The following is a 21,606-nucleotide window of genomic DNA, read 5'->3' on the forward strand; positions in this document are numbered from 1 at the left end:
AATACATGTTCATCCCTGGTCCCAAGAAAGGACTGTAGGATGCACTACATGATTCAGAAAACTTCTCGAGTAAAATTGATTGATAAACATATAGCCCTTCCAAATTCCCAGCAGCAGAAAATTTCATTTGTAAGCTATAAATCCCAAATTGTACGCATCTCCTTGGTTTAACATTTACATCAGTTGCTTAGCATTTATGCAAAAAATTGCCACTCCAGAGAAAAGAACGAGTTAGATTCTCAAGTAGCATTATTCCTACCCAACTTTTTGGAATGTGTAAATCTTCAAGGAGCTGTTCCTCATATAACACACGAATAAATGTTTGGGTGTTTGCAGTGGAAGGGAGATGGCAATAACTAGCTGTACTTACCTGGGTTAAATATTCCATCCCCTTCTTTCCAGCCAATAAATTCAATCATTTTCTTCAGAACCGCTTCTTCCACTAACAGAAACACTGGGGACACCTCATACGTATAACTAGATAGATATAAAAAACACTTCACTTCTATGACTAGAGTCAAACCATCCCTTTGGTGTCCCAAGAAAAATGCACATAGAGTTTTATTCAACCAAGTGGCTATGGAAGTGTAGATAGAGTCTTTGGAAATTTATCCAGTTGGAAATAGAGAAACAGTCTGTGATGGTGCTAGTCATGGTTTGATAGATGCCAATAGCTGGGGGCCTTCGGGATACACAAGGCTACTTCGGCAGTCATAATTTACAGGAACACTTCGGGTCCACTGGGAACCATAAAGGCAGAACATCTAGATTCTTCATATTAGCCATAAACCATGGCCATTTCATTCTTTGGATGCTGCTTTGGATGCTGGTTAAAGAAGAACCATTGCCAGATGCCTGGGTGGCTCAACCAGTTGAGCATCTGCCTTTGGCTTGGGTCATGATCTCGGGGTCTTGGGATCAAGCCCCACATTGAGCTCCTTGCTCAGTCGGGAGTCTGCTTCACCCATTCCTTCTGTACCCCCCCTCGCTTATGTGAGTGCTCTCTCTCTCTCTCTCTCTCTCTCATTCTCTCAAATAAATAAATACATTCTTAGAAAAAAAGAAGGAAAACCATTGTCATGGTAACCAGGTTTTATTAGGTTCCTATCATGTGTACCCTCAGTCAGTTCTAGCTATTCTACAGGGAAACTACTCATCCTGAACTAGGGTTTTCTCCACTATATTCCTGTGCTGGCAAATGGGAACAACCAATGGGAAGTGCTCTGTGAGGCCTCTCTTATTATGCAATGATTTTATTGCAAAGCACTGCCCAAATCCCCTGTCATTGAAGGCTTTGTTCCTCCAGGCTAGACTAAGTTAGCTCCTTGGGGAAGGCCTCCGTGACAGGGAGCTACCTTTCCCAAGGTCACAACCAGGTATAAAGGCCTGGCCATATGGGCCCAACTCCAGACCACTCTGAAGGGCCACTATAGCTCTAAAAATCTCCACTAAGTCAGCCATTTGAGCTGCAGAACAGCTTGGCTTCTGGTTCTGCCCACTCCTGCTGCCTTTCTCATCACCCATGTGGATCCCAAGGGCGTTCCTTAATAAACACCCTGCTCACTAAACTCATCTAGAGCCGCTTCCCAGGGAATCCCACCTGGGAGGGTTACCATGCCTTGTTTCATAATATTTGAGTTTCTTCTTTCTGTAGATAACTCGAGGGTGACTAAATTACTTATAATCTCCTCTAACAATTAAGCCATTACATTAAAGTGTATCTGAATAAATACATATTCCAAATATGTAAGCCAAGCAGACACACTTAGCTTTGCAGCCACAGAATTGAATGCAAATATTTTAACACCTTCAAGAGAAAACTTCAGACATGAGGCAAAACAAAAACAAAAACACAAAATGAAACAAAGAAATGGAATACCTACTATGTGTCACCTCCCTAACTCCCTACATGCCAAGCTCTCTATAGACAGCATGTCATTTTGCAAACACTCCAGGTTCTATTTTCAACCATGCGAGGAAGCCGGTTCACACATTTCAAAAGTGTGGGGAAAAAGTCTATGTGTTCGTGTGCACCTGCAAATATAAGTGAAATAATTGTTCACTTAAAAAAAATTAATATATAGCCTGCCTACAAAATCTGGCTCAACTGTAAACCTGGGGAGAGGCATGGAAGTGAAGGAGAGGACAATATGGGACGCTCTCATAGCTTGCTCACATTTTCAGTGGATTGTTCAGCTTAGCAACAATTTAATACTTTGCAATCTGCTCTGTGTTTCAGCTAAAAGATGAGAAGTTAGATATCACAGGACATAGAATGAAAGGTTTAGAGAGTTGCGCAATTTTACTGTGTCTTCTGGCCCACCTACCACTTAACACTTCTACTCACTGTAAACTGGTATCATCTCTCATCACCCCACCAAGATTTCTCTAACTGAAGTCACCAGTGACATTGTGTTGCCAACTCAAGGGACAATTTTTAGTCTCTGTCTTAGTTAAATACCGAACAAGCTTATGATTCTAGACACACTTTCCTCTAGGGTTTCCATGACTTCCTGGTTGATTTTCTCCTTCTTCTCTGTCTCTCCACTGCTGGCTGGTCTTCCTTCCTCCTAACTATGAGATATTATTAGATGTCCTCAAGGCCCAGTCCTACGCGTCTGTCCTCACTCTACAGTCTGTCTTGCAGACACCACTTCTCCATCTCCTGGTTTGTTTTTGTTCAAATTGTCTTCAGCCTGCTCATAAAAACCAATTGTTTGGCTTTGAAAATATATCAGTGCTTGGGAGACAGCCACAGAAATTCAGATTAATTTAATTGGTCTGAGTTGGGACCCAGGCCTCAATATATTTTTTAAAAATGTCCCAAGTTGATTCTGATGAACAGGAGAAGTTGAGCATCACTGACTTAAGGAATCCCATCTGTGCCCACCTTTTCAATTACCATCATTCCCCAGTAACTCCTTATTGACACCTTTTATAGAGATATTAGAATTTCAGGACTGTATATCTCTCAGCTTGGCTGATAAAAACTCTTAAATAGCTCAGAGTCACTGTAAACTCAAATTCTTGCAACTGAAAATTAAATTCCTTCTCTTGCCTTTTTCATCATATCCCTAAAAACTGATCCCCTCTTCTGAGGCTTTTTATATCAATGAATGACATGACCAGCAACCCAGCTACAGAAGCCCGAAACCCAAGCATCATTGTATAGACCTCCTTCTTGTCTTCATTCCCAAGGTTCAATATATTACCCAGACCCTTCTGTTTTATCCTCTAACCAGCCCTCCTAATCAGTCCCCTCCAATCCACTCTCCATATGTCTAGTGATCTTTTCAATAAACAAATGGCATATAATGATTTAGAAACCTTTAAAAGCTTTCCTTTGTACTTAGAATAACTCATAAGCATGGCCCACTGGGTCTTGCATATCTGGTCCCTCTCCATTTCTCCAATCATATCCTCCATTATGCTCCCCATAGGTTTCTACACCTTCACTGACCTTTCAGTTCATAAAGTACATCATGCTGTCTCCTGCCACAAAACCTTTGTGCATGCTATTTCCTCTGTTTGAATCTCTTCTCTCCTCTTTTCACCTAGTTAACTCTTACTCATTCTTCAGCTCTTTGTTTCACTTCCTCAGGAAGACTTTCCTGAGCTCCCAACTTGGAAAAATTGTCCCATGTATATTTATAGCAGCAGTCACCCCTTCATATGTGAATTAAAATTTTACATTAATTTTTGGGGATAATTTTTTTGTGAATTTGCATGGAGCATCTCTATCTCAGTAGACTTTTTGCTTCATGAAGGCCAAGTCAAGTTTTCCTTCTATTCAAAGTATCTCTCTGGCACTTGGCAGAGACATGGCTTTTCATGCAGGAATGAATGACAAGTTGCCTCATCAATTTTCTCATTTGGTAAGTAGAGATAACCGTGCCTCCATGAAACATCTCACAGTACTTCTATCAAATCAAACAGCTCTTTAAAATATTGCTAAGTGTCATTCCATTATTTATGATGACACAATACCAATGAAACCATGAAATAAAAGTTCATGAAATAAAAGTTTATCTACTTAAAAAACATCTCTAATGCATGATCTATGTAAGAGTCCAGTAATATGGTACTTACACACTTGGGTTTAATGCTTCTGTCATAAATCGGGCCACCAAGGAGTAGTAATCAAGTCCAGCATACAACTGGTTGAAAAATCTTGGATGGTCTGTAAATTTAAGCAGAACATTCATCTACAAAGCAATAAAAATGAAAAAGACTCTCCATACAACAGTAACATAAATCAATCTTTCAGATAAGAAATGCAGCCAGATACAAAAGAGTATATGCTGCATAAATCCACTTATAGGACATTCAATATAACACAAAACTGATCTATGGAGACAGAGGTTAGAATTCTGGGTACCTTTGGGAAGCGATATTGACTAGGAAGGGACTCGAAGAAGGCTCTGGAGTGCTGGGAAGGGTCTACATCTTGATCTGGGTGACGGTTACTCATACACAGTTATGGGCAAATTCACAGAGCACTTGAGATCCATCCACTTTACTGACTGTAAATTATGCCTCAGTTTTTAAAAGAATTCAAAATCTATTCATGTACAAAGGGACCAAATGTAGAAAACCCACCTCATAACCCTCTCTACTAAACAATCATGTTTCTCAGCAACACTTGGGCACCATCTTAGGATCTCTGGTTTATCTGTTCCCTTTTTTCTCCCCACACCCCAAATCCAAACCAGAACCCTTGAGAAATGGATTACTAGAACTATCTGTCCAAGTATCAAAGCCTGCTACCTTTATCTTCAGAAGATATGGATCTCAACTTCCCTATCTTTAACCATATTTCACTCACCAACAGGGTTCACTTCGGGCTACCGGCAGTGAGTGGCCTTTTCATTTTTCAGATTGGACCATTTTTCATAGTGCAACTGGCATTATGTAGATAGAAGTAAGATGTGACTCATCATAGGGCTTACATAAACTTTCTAATTCAACTTACTTCAAAGGCAGGAGCCTTTAAGACTCAACTTCAGTTCCAACTTTCTATTTTTTTTTCCCCTCGTATAAAAGGTCTCATAAAGGTTCTTGGCTTTCCACAGTGTGAATATTCACACCAAACACCAGGCTAACTGACTTGACATTCTCAATCATAGGAAGCCCAGCATGACAAAGAACAAGGAGGCAGGAGGTCTGTTTTTAAATTTGAGTATTTGGGAACCTTTTTATTTAGTGACTTCTCATTACAACTCACAGCATTTGGTTTTAGGATATTTTTCTCTTTAAACTAGGAGTTCAATAAAAAACAAAAGCTCAAGAAAATGTTCTTTTAAATAAAATACGGAAAACTTCCTCTAATCTGGCAAAGGAAACCAGACATTGCTACAAGTAATTTTAATAAGATTTTTTTTTTTTAGTTCCGTGTTAATTTATGATTGATTTCCATGGTAACATTATGGAAAATATCCAGTAAACTGAAAAGTCTCCTGCATTAAATGTCATTCTACATTTCTGACATGCACTATAATAATTAGATATGTATCTCTGCTTTTGAAATGCTAACTGGGTTTTTGATACATACACCAGACTTTCCCAAGGGAATATAAACCAATTATTTTTAGCCAGGATTTTATTATGTTCTTTCCACTAAATTTAGTTCAGTGTCAGAATTCACAAAGCATAATGCCTGCATGGTCTTAAGCACCAGATTACCTTTACAGCACACTGCGAAATGCATATTTTGGAAAGTTACTTCCTCACTTCTGGAACTTGTTCCCTGGGTGTGTGGGATATTAACAGTTGGACTAGTACGTCAGCACAAGACCAATACCATACTACTGCTTTGACAAAATATCATAGCAGTTAAGCATTATGGCAAAGCTCTCACAGCAGAAACTTAGCATGTATTCATTTTTTTATGCTTTCCTAAAGATTTTTATTTTTGATCCTGTTAGATTTGATAAAATAATTTGACAATTACCAACTGCCAAGACTTCATCAGTATCTTCCCAATCTACTTCTGTTTATAGTAAAGACAACCTCCTGAACACTTTTTTTTTTTTGCATATTGTGGACCATGAAGATTTAAAATCCCTTTACAAGTTCTATCATCAAACTATGCTTTGCCAGTTTAGACCAACGTAAGAAATAATAAGTAGCAGTCATCATGTATGGTCTTGATTATAAATGGAGGATGGGGATTGCCAAGAAGCAGATCATATTTCTGTACGAGCACTAACACTAAAGGTTTTTCTATCCATTTATCTTTGGCCTTGACAAAAAAAATCTGTATTACCAATTAAGTAGCCCATAAAAATAACAGAACCACTATTTTTTGATCCATCTTTCTTATTGCGTAAACATTGTCATACTCAGCTTTACTATCAGGTAAATACATGCTTAAGAAAATATAAGAACTTGTTAGGGATACAGATCAAGGAAGGAAATGAAAGTCTTACTTGTTTTGACGCTGTAGCGTATGACATCCTGGCAGAGCTCCAACAGCCTGTGGTGTGGCTCTCCCGTATCTCTCACCTCCAAATCAAGAAGTTGTTTCAGCTGCTCAGGGGGCCGCCACTCACAAACCTAGACATTCAGCAATGGTAGTTAATTGAGCTCCTACTGGAGTCAGGTATCAAGAGGGTGTTAGCATCTTGGGTCCTACCCTCACAAAGCTTCCAGACAAGTGGGATTCCTGACAACTGGGATTCCAGACAAGTGGGACTGAGATTTAAATGTACAACCTTAGTCTGGGTGAAAAGATAGGATGGTGACCCAGGTGTTACTGGAACAAATGAGGGGCCCCACTTTCAAATGGAAGGTCAAAGATTCCCTGGAGGAAATGATTTCTAACCAAGCAAAGATTAGGGGATGGGAAAGGCAAGAGGGCACTCTAGGTAGAAGGAACCAGGGTCTTAAAGGCTAAAATACAAGGGCACATCTGAAGAATGAAGTTAGTTTAGTGTGGCCAGAACATGGGGTTGGAGAAAGGAGAGGCAAGAAGGGAAGCTGGAATCCCAAAATAACTTCCTCACTAGTCTCTCTGTTTGTAGCCTTACACTTGACCCATGCATTCTATCAGCCTGGCAGCCAGAATCCGAAATGATCCTCTTAAACCCAAGCCATGGCCATTCCTTTGCTAAAATATCTCAGTGGCTCACTTCCTTCAAAGTAAAGCCAAGTCCTCACAATGACTTCAAATGATCCTGTATAATGTGCTTCCCTTCATGGCATTTCCTTTCCAGTCTAGCTCTGCTTTCCTCCCGTCTGACCTTTCCCCACCACCTGGACCTCTTTGCTGTTCCTTAAACATGCCAGGCACTCTCCACCCTGAGAGTCTTCATACTGGCTATGCCCTCTGCCTGGATACTCCTGCCGCACATGTCCTCATGGCTAACCTCCTCAGTTCTTTCAAAGCTTTGCTCAAAAGTCCCTTTCTCAATGACAATAATCCTGATTCCCTTTTTAAAATCACAAGGTTCACCTTACACTGGCCCTATCAGCCCCTTAACATTTCCTGCTCCTCCTTTTCCCATTGTACTTCTCATCTTTAAACATACCATGTAATTCATTTATTTTGTCCCAGATAGTCTCCATGAAAGCAGAGATGTCCATCTGTTTGCTCACTGCTCCCAAGTAACTGACACAGTGCCTACCACACAAAGGGAGCTCTACAGCCATGTGGTGAATGAAAGGATGAATGAATGAATGAAATGAGGCTCCATATCATGACAGGTTTTCTGTGGCATGTTACAGAGTTTGAACTCGGCTCTAGGGTAGCTATTGAAATGTTTTGGACCAGGGAATAATATGAACATATTTGTGTTTTGGCCAATAGCTTTAGTTGCTATATGGAGATTCCAAGTAAAATCAGAAAGAAGATGTGGCTGTAACAAACCAGGCAAGAGAAGGTGGTTTTCTGAATGAAGTAGTTACTACTGGAATGAAGTATTTCCAGAGATATTTAAAATGCAGAAACAACAGAACTCAGAAATCAGTTACACAGCAAGGGTGAGGGAGAGAGATGAGCCAGGGACAACTCTGAGGTCTGTTATGTGCATGGGTTGATGGTTGTGATGAGCAAAAGAATCTGGTTTGGGGTGGGGTTGGGATGATGAGTTTGGGGCATATGTAGCCTGAGGCCTCTCAGGACATCCAGAAGGGGTGCAAGAGTTGGTCTGAAGCTCTTGTGAAAGGCCAAGAACAGAGTTCCATACATCCACCATGATAATATACCACGGGGACATACTCAGAGAGAATCTACCACTAAGAGGAAAGGCACGGGATCACCCCTGGGCACCACCATCCCTTAAGGTAGAGGACAAGCCAGAGAAGCAGGGAAAATCTGAGAAGAGTTCAGGGCTCCTAAAACAAAGAAAACAGAATGTTTTAAGGAAAAGATGGTCATCACCATCAAATCCTGTTGAGAAGCCCAATTTGATCAAGACTGAAAAGTGCTCATGGGATTTATCAACAGGGAGGTATTCTTGGCAAGAGCCATTTGACTTAGAAAGGTGGGAGTGGAGGCCAGATTGCCATGGAGTGAGGGTGTGGGAGGTGAGGAAAGAGAGGGAGGGAGGGAGCATAGACAAACTTGAAAAAGTTTGGCTGTGGAGGGGAGGAGAGAGACAGGGGAGTAGCCAGGAAGTCAGGAGACTAGGAGGTGGGAGGCTGGGGAAAGCAAGAAAAAGTACTGAGTTGTACAAGGGGCATGGAATTAAACTCTGATGTGAGAACCATAATAGGCAGGGGTAATTCAAAAGTGACTGAGACAATCCAAAGGAATGACTACTCATAGAAACACATCTCAGAGATACTGCAGGTTGAGTTCAGAATGGGAATATTGAAATAAAGTGGGTCAAACAAAGATTTGGGTTTCCTAGGGCATATAAAAGTTATGTTTACACTGGGCCATCTAGTCTGTTAGGTGTGCAATAACATGATCTAAAAAATGTACATACCTGAATTAAAAAAAATAGTTATTGGGGGAGGTCATCAAGAAGAGGTGACCATCAGATGACCCACGAGCTGACCTTGGCCCTTGGAGGCACCTCACCTCTCCCCAGTCCTTGGAATGTGGGTTCTGCTTGTGTCTCCTGCTCCCAGAGGCTGCTCCAAGGACACAGCCTTGAAACAATGATGTGGTGTTGAGAACAGTTGCATTGTATATTGGATAAAACCCAGTTAAGGCCCCTGTATTCTGTATGTCTATCTATCTATCAAACCTTTTAAGGTTTGGAGGGCAGGTGTGGGGATCCACTCATCTTGCTGCTGCCCAAGACACGTTTCCTATGTAAGTTCCCTTGGCTTATTAAAACTGCCACATGTCAACCTGAAGTGGTCTGTATATTTCTTTGGTCTCTCCCTGCTCTCTCCAGGAGTCAGTTTCAGATTTCACCCAGGAAACTCCTGAGGGGATTAGGAGCCCACGTTATTTTAATGCTAAAAAATGCAAACCGTCATCTGAGCCTTCAGTGAGTCGCAATCTTTTTGCTGGTGGAGGGTCTTGCCTCCATGCTGATTGGCCATGGACTGATCAACGTGGTGGCTGCTAAAGGTTGGGGCGGCTGTGGTGATATCTTAAAATAAAGTTTTCTGCATTCCTTGACTCTTCCTTTCATGAACAATTTCTCTGTAGCATGTGCTGCTGTTTAATAGCATATCACCCACAGTGGGACTTCTTTCAAAATCAAAGTCAATCTTCTCAAACCCTGCTGCCTCTTTGCCAACTAAGTGTATGTACTATGCTCAATTCTTTGTGGTCATTTCAACAGTCTTCACAGCATCTGCACCAAGAGTAGTTTCCATCGCAAGAAACCACTTTCTTTGCTCATCCGTCAGAAGCAACTCCTCAGCCAGTCAAGTCTGATCATGAGATTGCCGCAATTTAGTCCCAACTGTAGGTTCCTCTTCTAAGTCTAGTTCTTTTGCTATTTCTACCACATCTGCAGTGACTTCTCCACCAAAGTCTTGAACCCTCAAAGTCATCCACAACAGTTGGAATCAACTTCTTCCAAACTCCTGTTCATGTTGATATTTTGACTTCTTCCCATGTATCTCAAATGTTATTTATGGCATCTAGAATGGTGAATCCTTTCCAGAAGGTTTCCAATTGACTTTGCCCAGATCCATCGGAAGAATGACTGTCTAGGGTAGCTATAACCTTATCAAATGTCTTTTTAAAATGATAAGACCTGAGAGTCAAAATTACTCCTTGATCCATGGGCTACAGAATGGACGTCACGTTACTGATTCCATTAATCTTACACATCTCCACAGAGCTCTCAGTTGACAATGTGCATTGTCAATAAGGGGCAATATTTTGAAGGGAATCTTTATTTTCTTAGCAGTAGGTCTCAACTGGGGGCTTGAAATATTCAGTAAACCTTGTTGTAAACAGATGTGCTGTCACCCAGGCTTTGTCTTTCCATTTGCAGAGCACAGGCAGAATAGATTTAGCATCACTCTTAAAGGCCCTTGAGTTTTCAGAATAGCTAATGAGCACTGGCTGCAACTTCAAGTCACCAGCTGCATTAGCCCCTAACAAGAGAGTCAGCCTGCTGAGGCTTCGAAGCCAGGCACTGGCCTCTCCTCTCTAGCTCTGACAGGCCTAGATGGCGCCCTCTTTGGGCAGAAGGTTGTATCATCTATACTGAAATATCCGATGTTTAGTGTAGGTCTTCTGGATCATTTTCTGTAGCTTCTACATCAGCCCTTGCTCCTTCCCTCTGAACTTTTATGTTACAGGGATGGCTTCTTCCCTTAAACCTCATGAACCATCCTCTGCTAGCTTCCTCTTTCTCTTCCGTGGCTTCCTCACCTCTCTCACCTTTCCTAGACTAGAGGAGAGCGAGGGCCTTGCTCTGGATGAGGCTTTGGTTGAAGGGAAGGTTGTAGCTGGTTTGACCTTCTCCACTAAACCTTTCTCCAGATGAACAGTAAGGTTGTTTTACTTCCCTGTCATTCATGTGTTCACTAGAGTAGTGTTTTAATTCCTTCAAGAACTTTTCCTTTTGTAGTCACAATGTGGCTGGCTGTCTGGGGCAAAAGGCCTAGCTGTTGGCCTGTCTTGACTTTCCACGTGCCTTCCTCACTAAGCTGCATCATTCCTAGCTTTTGATTTAAATTGAGAGACGTGTACCTCTTCCTTTCAGATGAATACTTAGAGGTCATTACAGGGTTATTCATTGGCCTTATTTCAATCTTCTTGTGTCTCAGAATAGGGAGACCCAAGGAGGGGGCAAGAGACGGGAACTGATGACGAGTAGAATAGTCAGAACACACACAACATTATCAGTAAGCTCACTGTCCTATATGGATGTGGTTTGTGGTCCCTCAAAACAATTACAAGAGTAACATCAGAGATCCCTAATTATAATAAACTATAAAAATATCATTATATTTTATGATATGATGTTATAATATATACAGTACATTTTATGTTATAACATGTAACAAGTACAACAACAATGAAAAAGTTTGAAATATTGTCAGAATTATGGAAAGGTGGCACAGAGATGCAAAGTGAGCAAATGTTGTTGGAAAAATGACCCCAAAAGTCTTGCTGGATTCAGGGATGCCACAAACCTCCAAACTGTAGAAAACATGCTATTCACAAAGGACAGTAAAGTGCTATGCGGTAAAATAAGGTATTCTGATTTACACAACGTGATTAAATCTCAAATGCATTTAGCGGATGGAAAATTGCAAGACCCAGGGGGCCCCTTGTGATTGGATTCCACCTGTCTCACATTCTGGAAAAGGCAAAAAATACAAACTTAGCAAACCCGTGTAACTCTACACCCAAGAGGAAGCAAATTTTACTGGATGTAAATTATAACTCAATTTTTTAAAAAGTGTCTAAGAAAGAACGTCTACAAGAGAAGACACCAGAAGTAATCATCTCAGAGTGCGGGGATGTATCTGAGTGGTGCCCTGTTGGATCTCTGACAAAGCTAGATTAAGTTAATAACATAAAGTCTCCTCCTCCTTCCCCCCAACTACAGCATACTTTTCAACCCAGCTTCAGGTGGATAGCTTGTAGGGCTAATGTATTGCAGTCAACAGGGGGCATCCTTCATTGATGACTTAAGATCTTAAGCTTCCCCTTCTTGTTATACCTTCCATTAGTCACCTATATGAGCCCTTCTTTTTAGACACTAAGTTCCCTTTTGCAGTGCTCTTTCCATCCTTTACCTTCCTACTTTCCTTAACATCAACTTCTCCCCGCCCATCAAAATCTTGCTTGACCTTCACATCCTACAACAAAGTTCAGAAGACCCACTCTTCTATGAAACCCCTTAAGTCTGCCCCCATCACACACATTTATCACATTCTTATTGGGACCCCCTGTTCTCTTTTCCAATGAAAACCTATCCTTCCAATTAAACTGTAAATTCTGTTCAAAGCTGAGCCTTTATCTTATTTGTCTTTATATCCTCCAGGGCCAAATATAATGGCTTACCCGTAGCTAACACTCAATTAATATTTAATGACTGAATAAAGGCCAATTAAAAAAGAAAAAAAAGCTTACCAGAAAAGCAGTGTGCTCCAAAGTAAAGCAGGTCCAAAATATTTCACAAGTACAGATAAGACCAGAAAATATGCAATTATAAATATATAATCAAGAAATACCATCAGACATCTTGCCTTCAATATAGGTATTCTAAGTTCACAGGACATTTCAATCTATTTTCCTATTAGTTTGTCCAAATGCGTGTGATCAAAAATCCAGAATAAATACAACTTCACATTCAAAATCTTTATTTAAAATGACATTTACTTTTGACTAACAGAATTGGAATAAAAATCCCTCCTTTACCTCTATTTTTTGATAATTCAATTTCAATATGAAAGATAATCAATGTAATAAAGAATAATTTAGCAATTATTAGAGACATACAGAGAACAAGTTAAAGGGCCAGACTGAAAGCCAGACTGCCTGAATTTTAGTGCTAGCTCTGATATTAACATGTGATCTTGGGCAAAGTACTTGACCTCCTTGTGCCTCACTTCTTTCCTCATCCCTAAAATAGAGTTAACATATAGCCCCTGCTTCTTAGTGCTTTTGTAAGAAGTAAATACAAAAATTCATATGGAGTAATTTTGACAACAACACCTGACGCATAGTAAGTACTCTTAAGAGTAGAATTCACTAGTAATAATTGCGGTATCAGTTTGAAGTTGAACTTGAGCCTGACTCTGAGTCTTAGAACCAGCAACTGGTGCCAGTCAGAAGTCAGACTTAAAAATCCAGGTTTTCTAGGCTAAGCGCAGACCAGCTCCTGGAAGGACCCTCAGATAAACTTAAAATCTTTTCATACACTTTTTGACATTAAGCTTATTTTTTCCTAGAAAAAAAAAAAAAAGAAGGCTCCCAAGAAGATGGAGAGCAGAGTATGTTTCAGAGAGTGTATACATCAAGATCCTCCAGTTACCTATAACCTATATGGTTATAAGGCAGAAGACTCCATCCTTGTGCTTTATGCTCTCAAGGCCTGAGGTCTCAGCCAATCTCCCAACAAGTGATGGCTGGCAAAGTTAACAGCCAATTCCTCCAGGAAATGAGATACTGGGTGGGGCGTAAGGGGCACCTTCTTTGGTAGCTGGGATCCTCTTGAAACAAAAGTACGGAGGTCATAATAACGTGAGCTTCCCATTTCCCTTACATCAAACCATCAGATTTGGAAAGAAACCATCATCTTTCCCATTCCGGGGGTTTCTCATAGATTGTCTTTTATTTTTACCTTCTCACTGACATCTGTAGCCTTCAAAACCACCTCTTCCATTATTAGCCTACAGGCCTCTTCAACAAACTTTTCTCCTGCTCTTACATCTGTCGTGGGGCCATTCAGTACAACCCCATCCACAAGAACAGCGCTCTTCTTACTTGGAATCATGTCTTGTGGACGCGTATCTCCTGGAAGCACACAGAAAAATCACATTTGAGACGTAACCTAATTAGATCACAACAAAACACAAGGGGAGGCAGGGCCACTATCCCAGCTACAAATGGCCTATCTTCTTTTAAAACATTTGGGGCATTGAAGCTGACAGTTGTTCATGGTTTCCAATGGCATCGTAGAGTTAAGGAAAGAAAGTTTTATTTAACATTCCTGTAGAATCTTGTTTGACATCAGCAAGTGTGGAAGAGCTCAAGAAATGTAAATTCAACCCATTTTACTCGCTCTTCCAAATACCTTTCAAACACATGCACAGAAAGATCATTGTAGACATGAGCCCATGACTGTTTGTGCACACACACTCTTTTGAATTTGCTAAGGATTGCCATATATTTTCTTTGTAGGAATATGTCATTCCTAAAGAAGAAGTTATTAACATATCACCTCTCTTCATTTTACATTTTAAGCTCATGCTTAAATGACCCTTTATATCAAAGACACTGCTTTGTCCCTGAGATCCCCTCCGTCCATGTACTCAGCCACTCTCTTATGAATGGAGAATAAAAGAAAGTGAATTGAGTGATAGTTGGTGTATCCACATTTGATGCCCTCAAACTTGCAGCCTAGGCACAGGCAGAAGGATGGAACAGAACATCTTCAGCAGTATGCAATTGCCACTCAGTAACTAAAGGTTAAAAGTCAACATGGAAATCTATATCTGAGAAGAAAGGTTACTGCCTGCCCAAAATAGCCTTCCCCAAAAATAATTCTGGCAACTGAATCCAAATATTCCACCAATATCTGCTACAAGCTTGGATTCAATTTTATTCTTTCTCGAATCAGTGTCTCTCTCTCTCTTCCCTATAAGGTATATACATATTCACTGGGTTGTGGAAATGTACAGAAACAGTTTTTAAAACTATCTTTCTTTTTCTAAAAAAAAAAAGATTTTATTTATTTATTTGACAGAGAAAGATACAGTCAAAGAGGGACCACAAGCAAGGGAAGTGGGAGAGGGAGAAGCAGGTTTTTCATTGAGAAGGTAGCCCAACATGGGGCTCGATCCCAGGACCCTGGGATCATGACCTGAGCTGAAGGCAGATGCTTAACCAACTAAGCCACCCAGGTTCTCCTTACTTATATTTTTTAAATCTACCTTAAATATGCCAATGGTCCATAGGTATTTCAAATATTTTTATGCTTACCAAGGGCTCTAGCAGTATTAACATTTATTATGCCTAAGTCTGTCTTTTCTTCAGAGGAATACATTTTGGTAAAATTCTGTGGCTTTATAAACCTTTTATTTATATTATTGGTGAACTCAAATGGTATCCATGGAGGCAGATAAAATACGGCACAGGCTGATTCCCCAATTCGGGAAAGACAGGCTCTGCAACGAAGGATCAATCCTTTATCCTCACCCTGAAGGCTGAACCATCCAGAGCTCCAGTGATAAATTTTAGTTCCATCCTTCACTTTTACTTATCTTTCACTTGAAAGGATGCCTTCAACATGGTTTGGGGCCAAATGGTGAAGCCTTGGAATTGAGCTTTTAGATGGAGAGGCTGTACACCTACAGGCACTTTCCTCCCCCAAATTTTAATCCTAAAAATAAGCTGGAAAAAGAGGGCAATTATTCAGGGAACCCTGGTTATGTCAGTAGGCTGTGCTATTATTAGGCACACAGAAAAAGTTAGGTTTCTTAACCTCATTAGTAGAATTTCAAGGTTTTATTGTTGAGGGAATAGCAGCCACTCTCTAGCTCTTTCAGAATCAATCTCTCTCTCTCTCTCTCTGTCTCTCTCTCACTCACACTAAAAAATGTCAAACACCCACTTGCAACCAGAAAAGAAGTGAAATTGAAATTTAAGTCATCTTTCTCTCCCCAGCAATCAATTTAAGAAATCCCCATATTTCATGCAATTATCTATGAAAAAATACAATTAAAAAAACAATGAAGAATTGGATATAGATGGTGCCCCTTCCTCATAGATATATTCTATTTCTATTGCCAGATGTGAGAATGTGCCTCTTTCTCCCCCTGTCTTTTCCTGGGTTGGAAAAGATCCTCTGGAGACTGTATAGTAGGCCATACTCTGACCTTCTGAGATGCATACCCAGGACTTCCAATTTAACCACTAGATTACTTAACCGCTGGGTCAATAATGGAGTTTTTCAATGGGAAAAATCTTCCATGAAGGATATATCCAGAATCTATTTTTCATGACCCACTCCCCTACTGCCTTAGTCCATACCAGCATCAAATGCTTGGGTTAGTGCAGTAGCCTCCCAACTAACCCCCTACCACCACACACACACAAACAGCTCCCACCCTTGTCCTGCATGCTGTGTGGACTGTGCTCAACATTATAGCTCCTATGTACCTTCAAAGAGATAAGTCAGTTCACAGGATGACCTAAACCATCCAATGGCTTTTTATCTCATCACACAAAAACTCAAAGTCATAATGAGCTCAAGACCCTAAATGACCCCCTGTCCCCATGATCTGTTGGACATCAAACCTCAACTCTTATCATTGTCCTCCAAGCTCATGAAGTCTTATCCACTTTGGTTTCTTCACTACTCTTCACTCTTTCTTAAACATGGGCTTCTCAAAGAGGCCTCCTTTTCAAACCATAACCCCTTCTCACCCCACCTTCTTACTCTGCTTTATATGACTCAAAACAAGTGACCACCATGTGACAGATCATATACACTTCCCATTTACTTGTCTGATCATCTGTCTCTCCAGTAGAGGTTTGGCTTTCTAAGAGTGTAAGCTTGTGTCTGTGGGTTTCACTTTTGTTTCTGTAGCACCCAGAAAGTGAGCGACAGCTTATAGGAGTTTCATACAAATGCGTTGGCTACTAAATAAAAGAAGCCCTACCTGGTCCTTTAACCAACAGTGATGATGTCCCCCCTTTTCCAAGATGCTCTTGCAGGTTACCTGACCTAACTGAGCAGGAGACACATTTAGCTAGGGATCGGCTAGATGTAGAGTACAGATCACACAATTCATGGCCTAAGAAGATGCCGTAGGGACCAGAAGAACCTGGGAACAGGGTCAACAGACAAAGCCGAGTTGTGGTCTCCGGACTGTGAAAGGAAACTGCAAATGAAGACTCCCACTTTCCTCTCCTCTCTATACTTTTGTTGCAGCCACTATCTTTCTATGCTCTCTCCTTCCCTTTCTGGTAGGCACTTGACCTCTGAAAGTCAGCCCGTCCAGCCTCACCCTGGGAACCACACTTCCAAGTGTGAAAGGCAGCTGACCTCTAAACTCTTGGACTTCTGAATTTCCACCAATTCCTCAATCCCGTGCCTTACAAAGCTCTGCATAAGCTCAACTTTTGCTTTGCTCAAAGCAATGTACAGATTTCCTTGTTGAACAAACAATAAAATCAGCTTCAAACTGTTTCACATACTGAGCAGTGCCCTCTTCCTTTCGCATAGGACTAAGTGAGTTAACAAAGACAAAGACTTAAAGCATTGTCTGCTACAGAGTGGGCACTTAGTAAATGTTATTAACATTAGCTAACTCAATACATTTCAGTTGGCAGTAATGAGAAATCAGCACTAATTATTAAATACATGAGTGCACAGAGCATTAAGTGAAACTCAGTAGAAAGGGAGTTCTCCTCAGAGTGGCCAAATGACCTGGGTAATGAACTCTAGACCAAGGGGCCAGTGAGTTACTCCCTGTGGAAGAGTCAAAAGAGGGGCCATGGTGTAGGGAACTGCCCCTGTGAAGGGAGCAAAACTTCCTGCCATGCTGCTCAGGACATAAGATGGTGGTCTAGGAGTTCAGTCCCCACTGGGTGGACAGTTGTCTAGACCTCTTTCCTTGTCACTTTCCATCTTACACTGTGGTTTCTATGCAAAGGCCTTATTTTTTGCACCAGACTCTAATGTCCTCCAGGAAAAGGATGCCTGTCTTATTTTTCTGGACATCCCAGAAACCTGTTAGCAGCTGGCATGGGTAGGCACTCAACAATTTTGAGGACCACCTGGCTAACAGTAGAGGTATCTGGGAACTCATCCTATCTAACCCCTTCACAGAATCCAAAGACCCCTACACTACCCAGTAGCCAAGATGTCAGGTAAGCTGAGTTCTAGTCTCACTTACCTTCTCCCAAGCTCCTTGATCCTGGGACAAAGCAACCTCTCTGTGCCTCAATTTCCTTATCCATAAAATAGGAGAAAATTAAAGGAAAGTGCCGGGCTGGCTGCCAGAAAATCTTTAGGAAAGCCGAGTAAGATTCAGATTTCTGAATTGGTACTAAAGATTTTATTCAGGCTGGGGTCCAGAATCTGGAAATCAGCATGTGCTCTAACTTACACCAACAGTACTGAAATACACTGACATGCAGTTGGACTTAGGATTCACTGTTCTAGGTGACCCCCTAAGGTCCTCTCAAACTCTAACATCTTCAGTTGTCAAGGCTTTCCCTCCCCTTTTCTACTTAGGCATTCATTTCAACAAGCATATAGCAATCAACCTACCATGTGCCACACATCAATTTGGGGCCAAACAGATGAAGTGGGTCATGTCCTCAAGAATCTCAGTCTCCCTGGGGAGTTAAGATCTCAAAATTTACAGCAACACAAGACATGTCTACAAACTCTGTTCCAGAATCTGTCCTCAAAGTTTTATAGATTTAACCCGTTTGATTGTCACAAAAACTCCAGTTAGTTACTCAGTGTTATGGTTGAGGAAATGGAGACACAGAGGCTGGAAATGGCTTGCCCAATGTCACAGAGCTAGCAGGTAGTGAAGCCTGGGTAAGTAACACTGAAGTTCTCTGAAGGAACAATATGATGCTACTTGCAGGCATCTACAGTTTCTAAAGCCATATTACGGAGGTAATAATGACCACGAGATGAAATAGATTCAATTCCTATCCTTAGTAATGGGCAGCCTCAGAGGACTGAATAAGCACGCTAGAAGGCAGCAGGTGCCAAGTGCCATGAGAAGGACACTAATAGATGTTTGAAACATAAACAGTGCAGACATTTAGGTTAAGGCTTAGGGTCATAGAAGAAGTTCAGTAATGAGGGAAAACTTCTGAATTAGAAGACTTATCTTCTCTTTGAATATCTATAATAATGAAAAATAATAATTCTTAAACTTCTTCACTTAAATAGTGCTCCACTGAAAGCTGGAATGGTCACAAAAATTCTCCTTACAGTGACTTCAAATAGGCATTCAAATACGTCATGTCCACAGACTTTGTAGCAAATGAGTAGAGAGTGAAAGTCTAATTTGTCTTCCACAGGACTCTAGGTCAAGTATGGGAAAACTTCTATCAACTCTCTCAGTCCCCCTCTCAATCTCTCTCTCTCTCTCTTTTCTTTTTTCCTAGTTAGAATTGCTCCAGTTTCATAATGGTTTCTGATTAGAAACCATGGTCACTAGTCTAGGTCGGTTTATTTCTCTTATAAAATGAGTCTGAGCACAAAACTTCAGATGTTGTATTTCCAGCTCTAAATAGAATGAATTCATATTTCCTATGCTCTGGTTACCATGAGTCCATTCATCATCTAGTAGCTTAATCTTCGAAGCCAGGTAGATCCCGGCCCAAATTTTAATTGTGCTTCTGTGATTTCATCCTTGTTATTTAAGTTTCGTGTGATTCAGATTTCTTATCTGATGAATGGGAAAAATAGCCATGTCTATTTTATTGAGTCATTGGAAGGGTTAAATGTGGCAAAGCATGTAAGCTGCTGAGCCAAGTGCCAGGAAAAGAGTAAAGAGAACAGTAACTAGTAACTATTAATGAAACTGAATCTATATGAACTCTTTCTTGGCACCCACGTTATACTGTTGGCTCAGGTAAAGTTTAGAATTAATAACCTTAGGTCTTTTTCAGAAAGTCTGACAGTTAGAGCCAGGTGTCCCATCCAAGACTCTTTAATTGTTAATAGAAAATTAGCAATAGAAAATAATGCTTGCTTCCAAAGGATAAGAAGGAGAAATGTCAGATCAAAAAAGGAATCCAGGCATCTAGGTGGGAACTAAGGAACTCTTCAAACCTTTTGCAAAAGACAATGGGGATCAAGGGAATGAGTAGGGTCAAGACTTGGAAACCCTAGTAAGTCAGTCCAAGATAGGCATGACAATCAAAGCCTACAAAAGAGGACAGCATTAATTAATGAATTAATAAGGGACTATTATGTGCCAAGCACCCAACCTGGTGCCTGGGGATAGAGACATGAACAATGCAGAGTCTCTGTTCTCAAGTTGCTAAACATCTGGAAAGAGAATATGTAGGGAGACAGCTGAAAGAGGAAGTTGAAGAGACACCCTTCTGTTCTGGAGTTTTCTATGTCAGGTGTCTCTTCTAACCTCAAAAAAGTGGATGCTTAATTTAGTTGAATACCTGACTGGTATTGCCAGGTACCAAATTTTTTCACATCCCTTTCAAACTTCACACCATTTTAAGTCATTTTGTTGTCTTAAAAAAACAGATCAATGAAAGGGTAACTATGGGCAACCTACAAGGGAGAAGACTAAAGGAAATAAACAAAGATTAAGAAATAACAATGATATAAGGCAGTGGGCACAAAACCTCTGAAGATTTGGGCAACAGTAAGAAATGGAGCTATTTAGTTTCTGAAACTATCTCTGTGATTCTGTAGAATCGTAAAGCCTACTTATGGACTGAACAATTTCCATGGTGCAACCCACAAATATGAAGTCATAAGAGTAAAAGACAAAACTATGCTTCAGTTTTAGTCTACTGAAGATGGGTCCCCTAGGTAAAGAAGAAGGAAGGAAGGAAGGAAGGTAAAAGAGGGAGGGAGGAAGAGAAGAAGAAAGGGGAAAAAAGTAAAGAAAATTTAAATAATTGGTTTAGTCTCATTTTGGGGTTAAATTCTCCTTAGTTGAAATCTATAGTGAGTTGGTACATCTTCTATTTATACTGTGTGAAGTATTTATTGAAAACTAGGTGCAAGACATTGGGGTAGACATTGTAGGTACTCAAAGATGAATCAGACACACCAATGGAGATCTCAAAATCTATTAAGGAAAATTAGACATGTTTATGAATACCTGGAATCCCATCCAGAAAGTATAAAGTGTGATGCTTGATGTCAGACAAAACACATCAAAGTCCAGAGAAGAGCTTCTGAATGTGAGAGGCAGAAAGTCCTCCTGGATTTGATGTAGTTAGGAAGGCTCTTCATTCAACCATTCAGCAAATACTTACTTAGTGCCTGTCATGTTCAGGATGAACAGGAAGACGTAAATTTACATTTACTTGGAGTAAACGGGAGGTGTAGTCAATAAATAGGCAAAGAGATAGCTAATTAAAATAATTGCAAACTCTAATAAATGGTCTAAAGGAAATTAACTGAATAGAAGATGGAGCAGGAGCTATATTAGACCTGGTCATCAGGAAATATTTCTGAGGAAGAGACATTTGTATTGACATGTGAAAAAGGAAGAGTGAGATGTAAAAAGATGTGGAAAGAGAATAGCCTACTAGGAAGGAAAAGAAAATGCAAATAATCTGCAAATTGGCCTCTGAAAGAAATAGAAAAAGATTCTGCAGCCTAAGTGTAAGGAAAAGAGGAAGGAAGGAATAAAGCAAGCTTTGGAAAGACTGACGGGGCAGATCAGGTAAGTGATTCTATTCTGAAAGCAATAGGAAACCTTTTAAGGGTTTTAAACAGAGGCATAACATGATCTGGTTTACATTTATAAATGATTACCCTCGTTCTATGCAGAGGC

The 21,606-nt window shown here is 40.5% G+C and overlaps 1 protein-coding gene across 1 annotated transcript in view; it reads right to left on the bottom strand.

Annotated features, from left to right (window-relative positions):
- GADL1 (glutamate decarboxylase like 1) overlaps positions 1-13,883 on the bottom strand; it is a 137,624-nt gene extending 123,741 nt beyond the window's left edge. The window contains exons 1-4 of the mRNA XM_044255196.1: positions 13,716-13,883; positions 6,429-6,555; positions 4,090-4,180; positions 371-477 (exon numbers count right to left, since the gene is read on the bottom strand). Of these exons, the coding sequence (XP_044111131.1) occupies positions 371-477; positions 4,090-4,180; positions 6,429-6,555; positions 13,716-13,868 (478 nt within the window). The 5' untranslated portion in view covers positions 13,869-13,883. The remainder of the gene's footprint in view (positions 1-370; positions 478-4,089; positions 4,181-6,428; positions 6,556-13,715) is intronic.
- Between the last annotated feature and the right edge of the window lie 7,723 nt (positions 13,884-21,606).

This window comes from Neovison vison, chromosome 6, assembly GCF_020171115.1.
Source record: "Neovison vison isolate M4711 chromosome 6, ASM_NN_V1, whole genome shotgun sequence".
NCBI lineage: Eukaryota > Metazoa > Chordata > Mammalia > Carnivora > Mustelidae > Neogale > Neogale vison.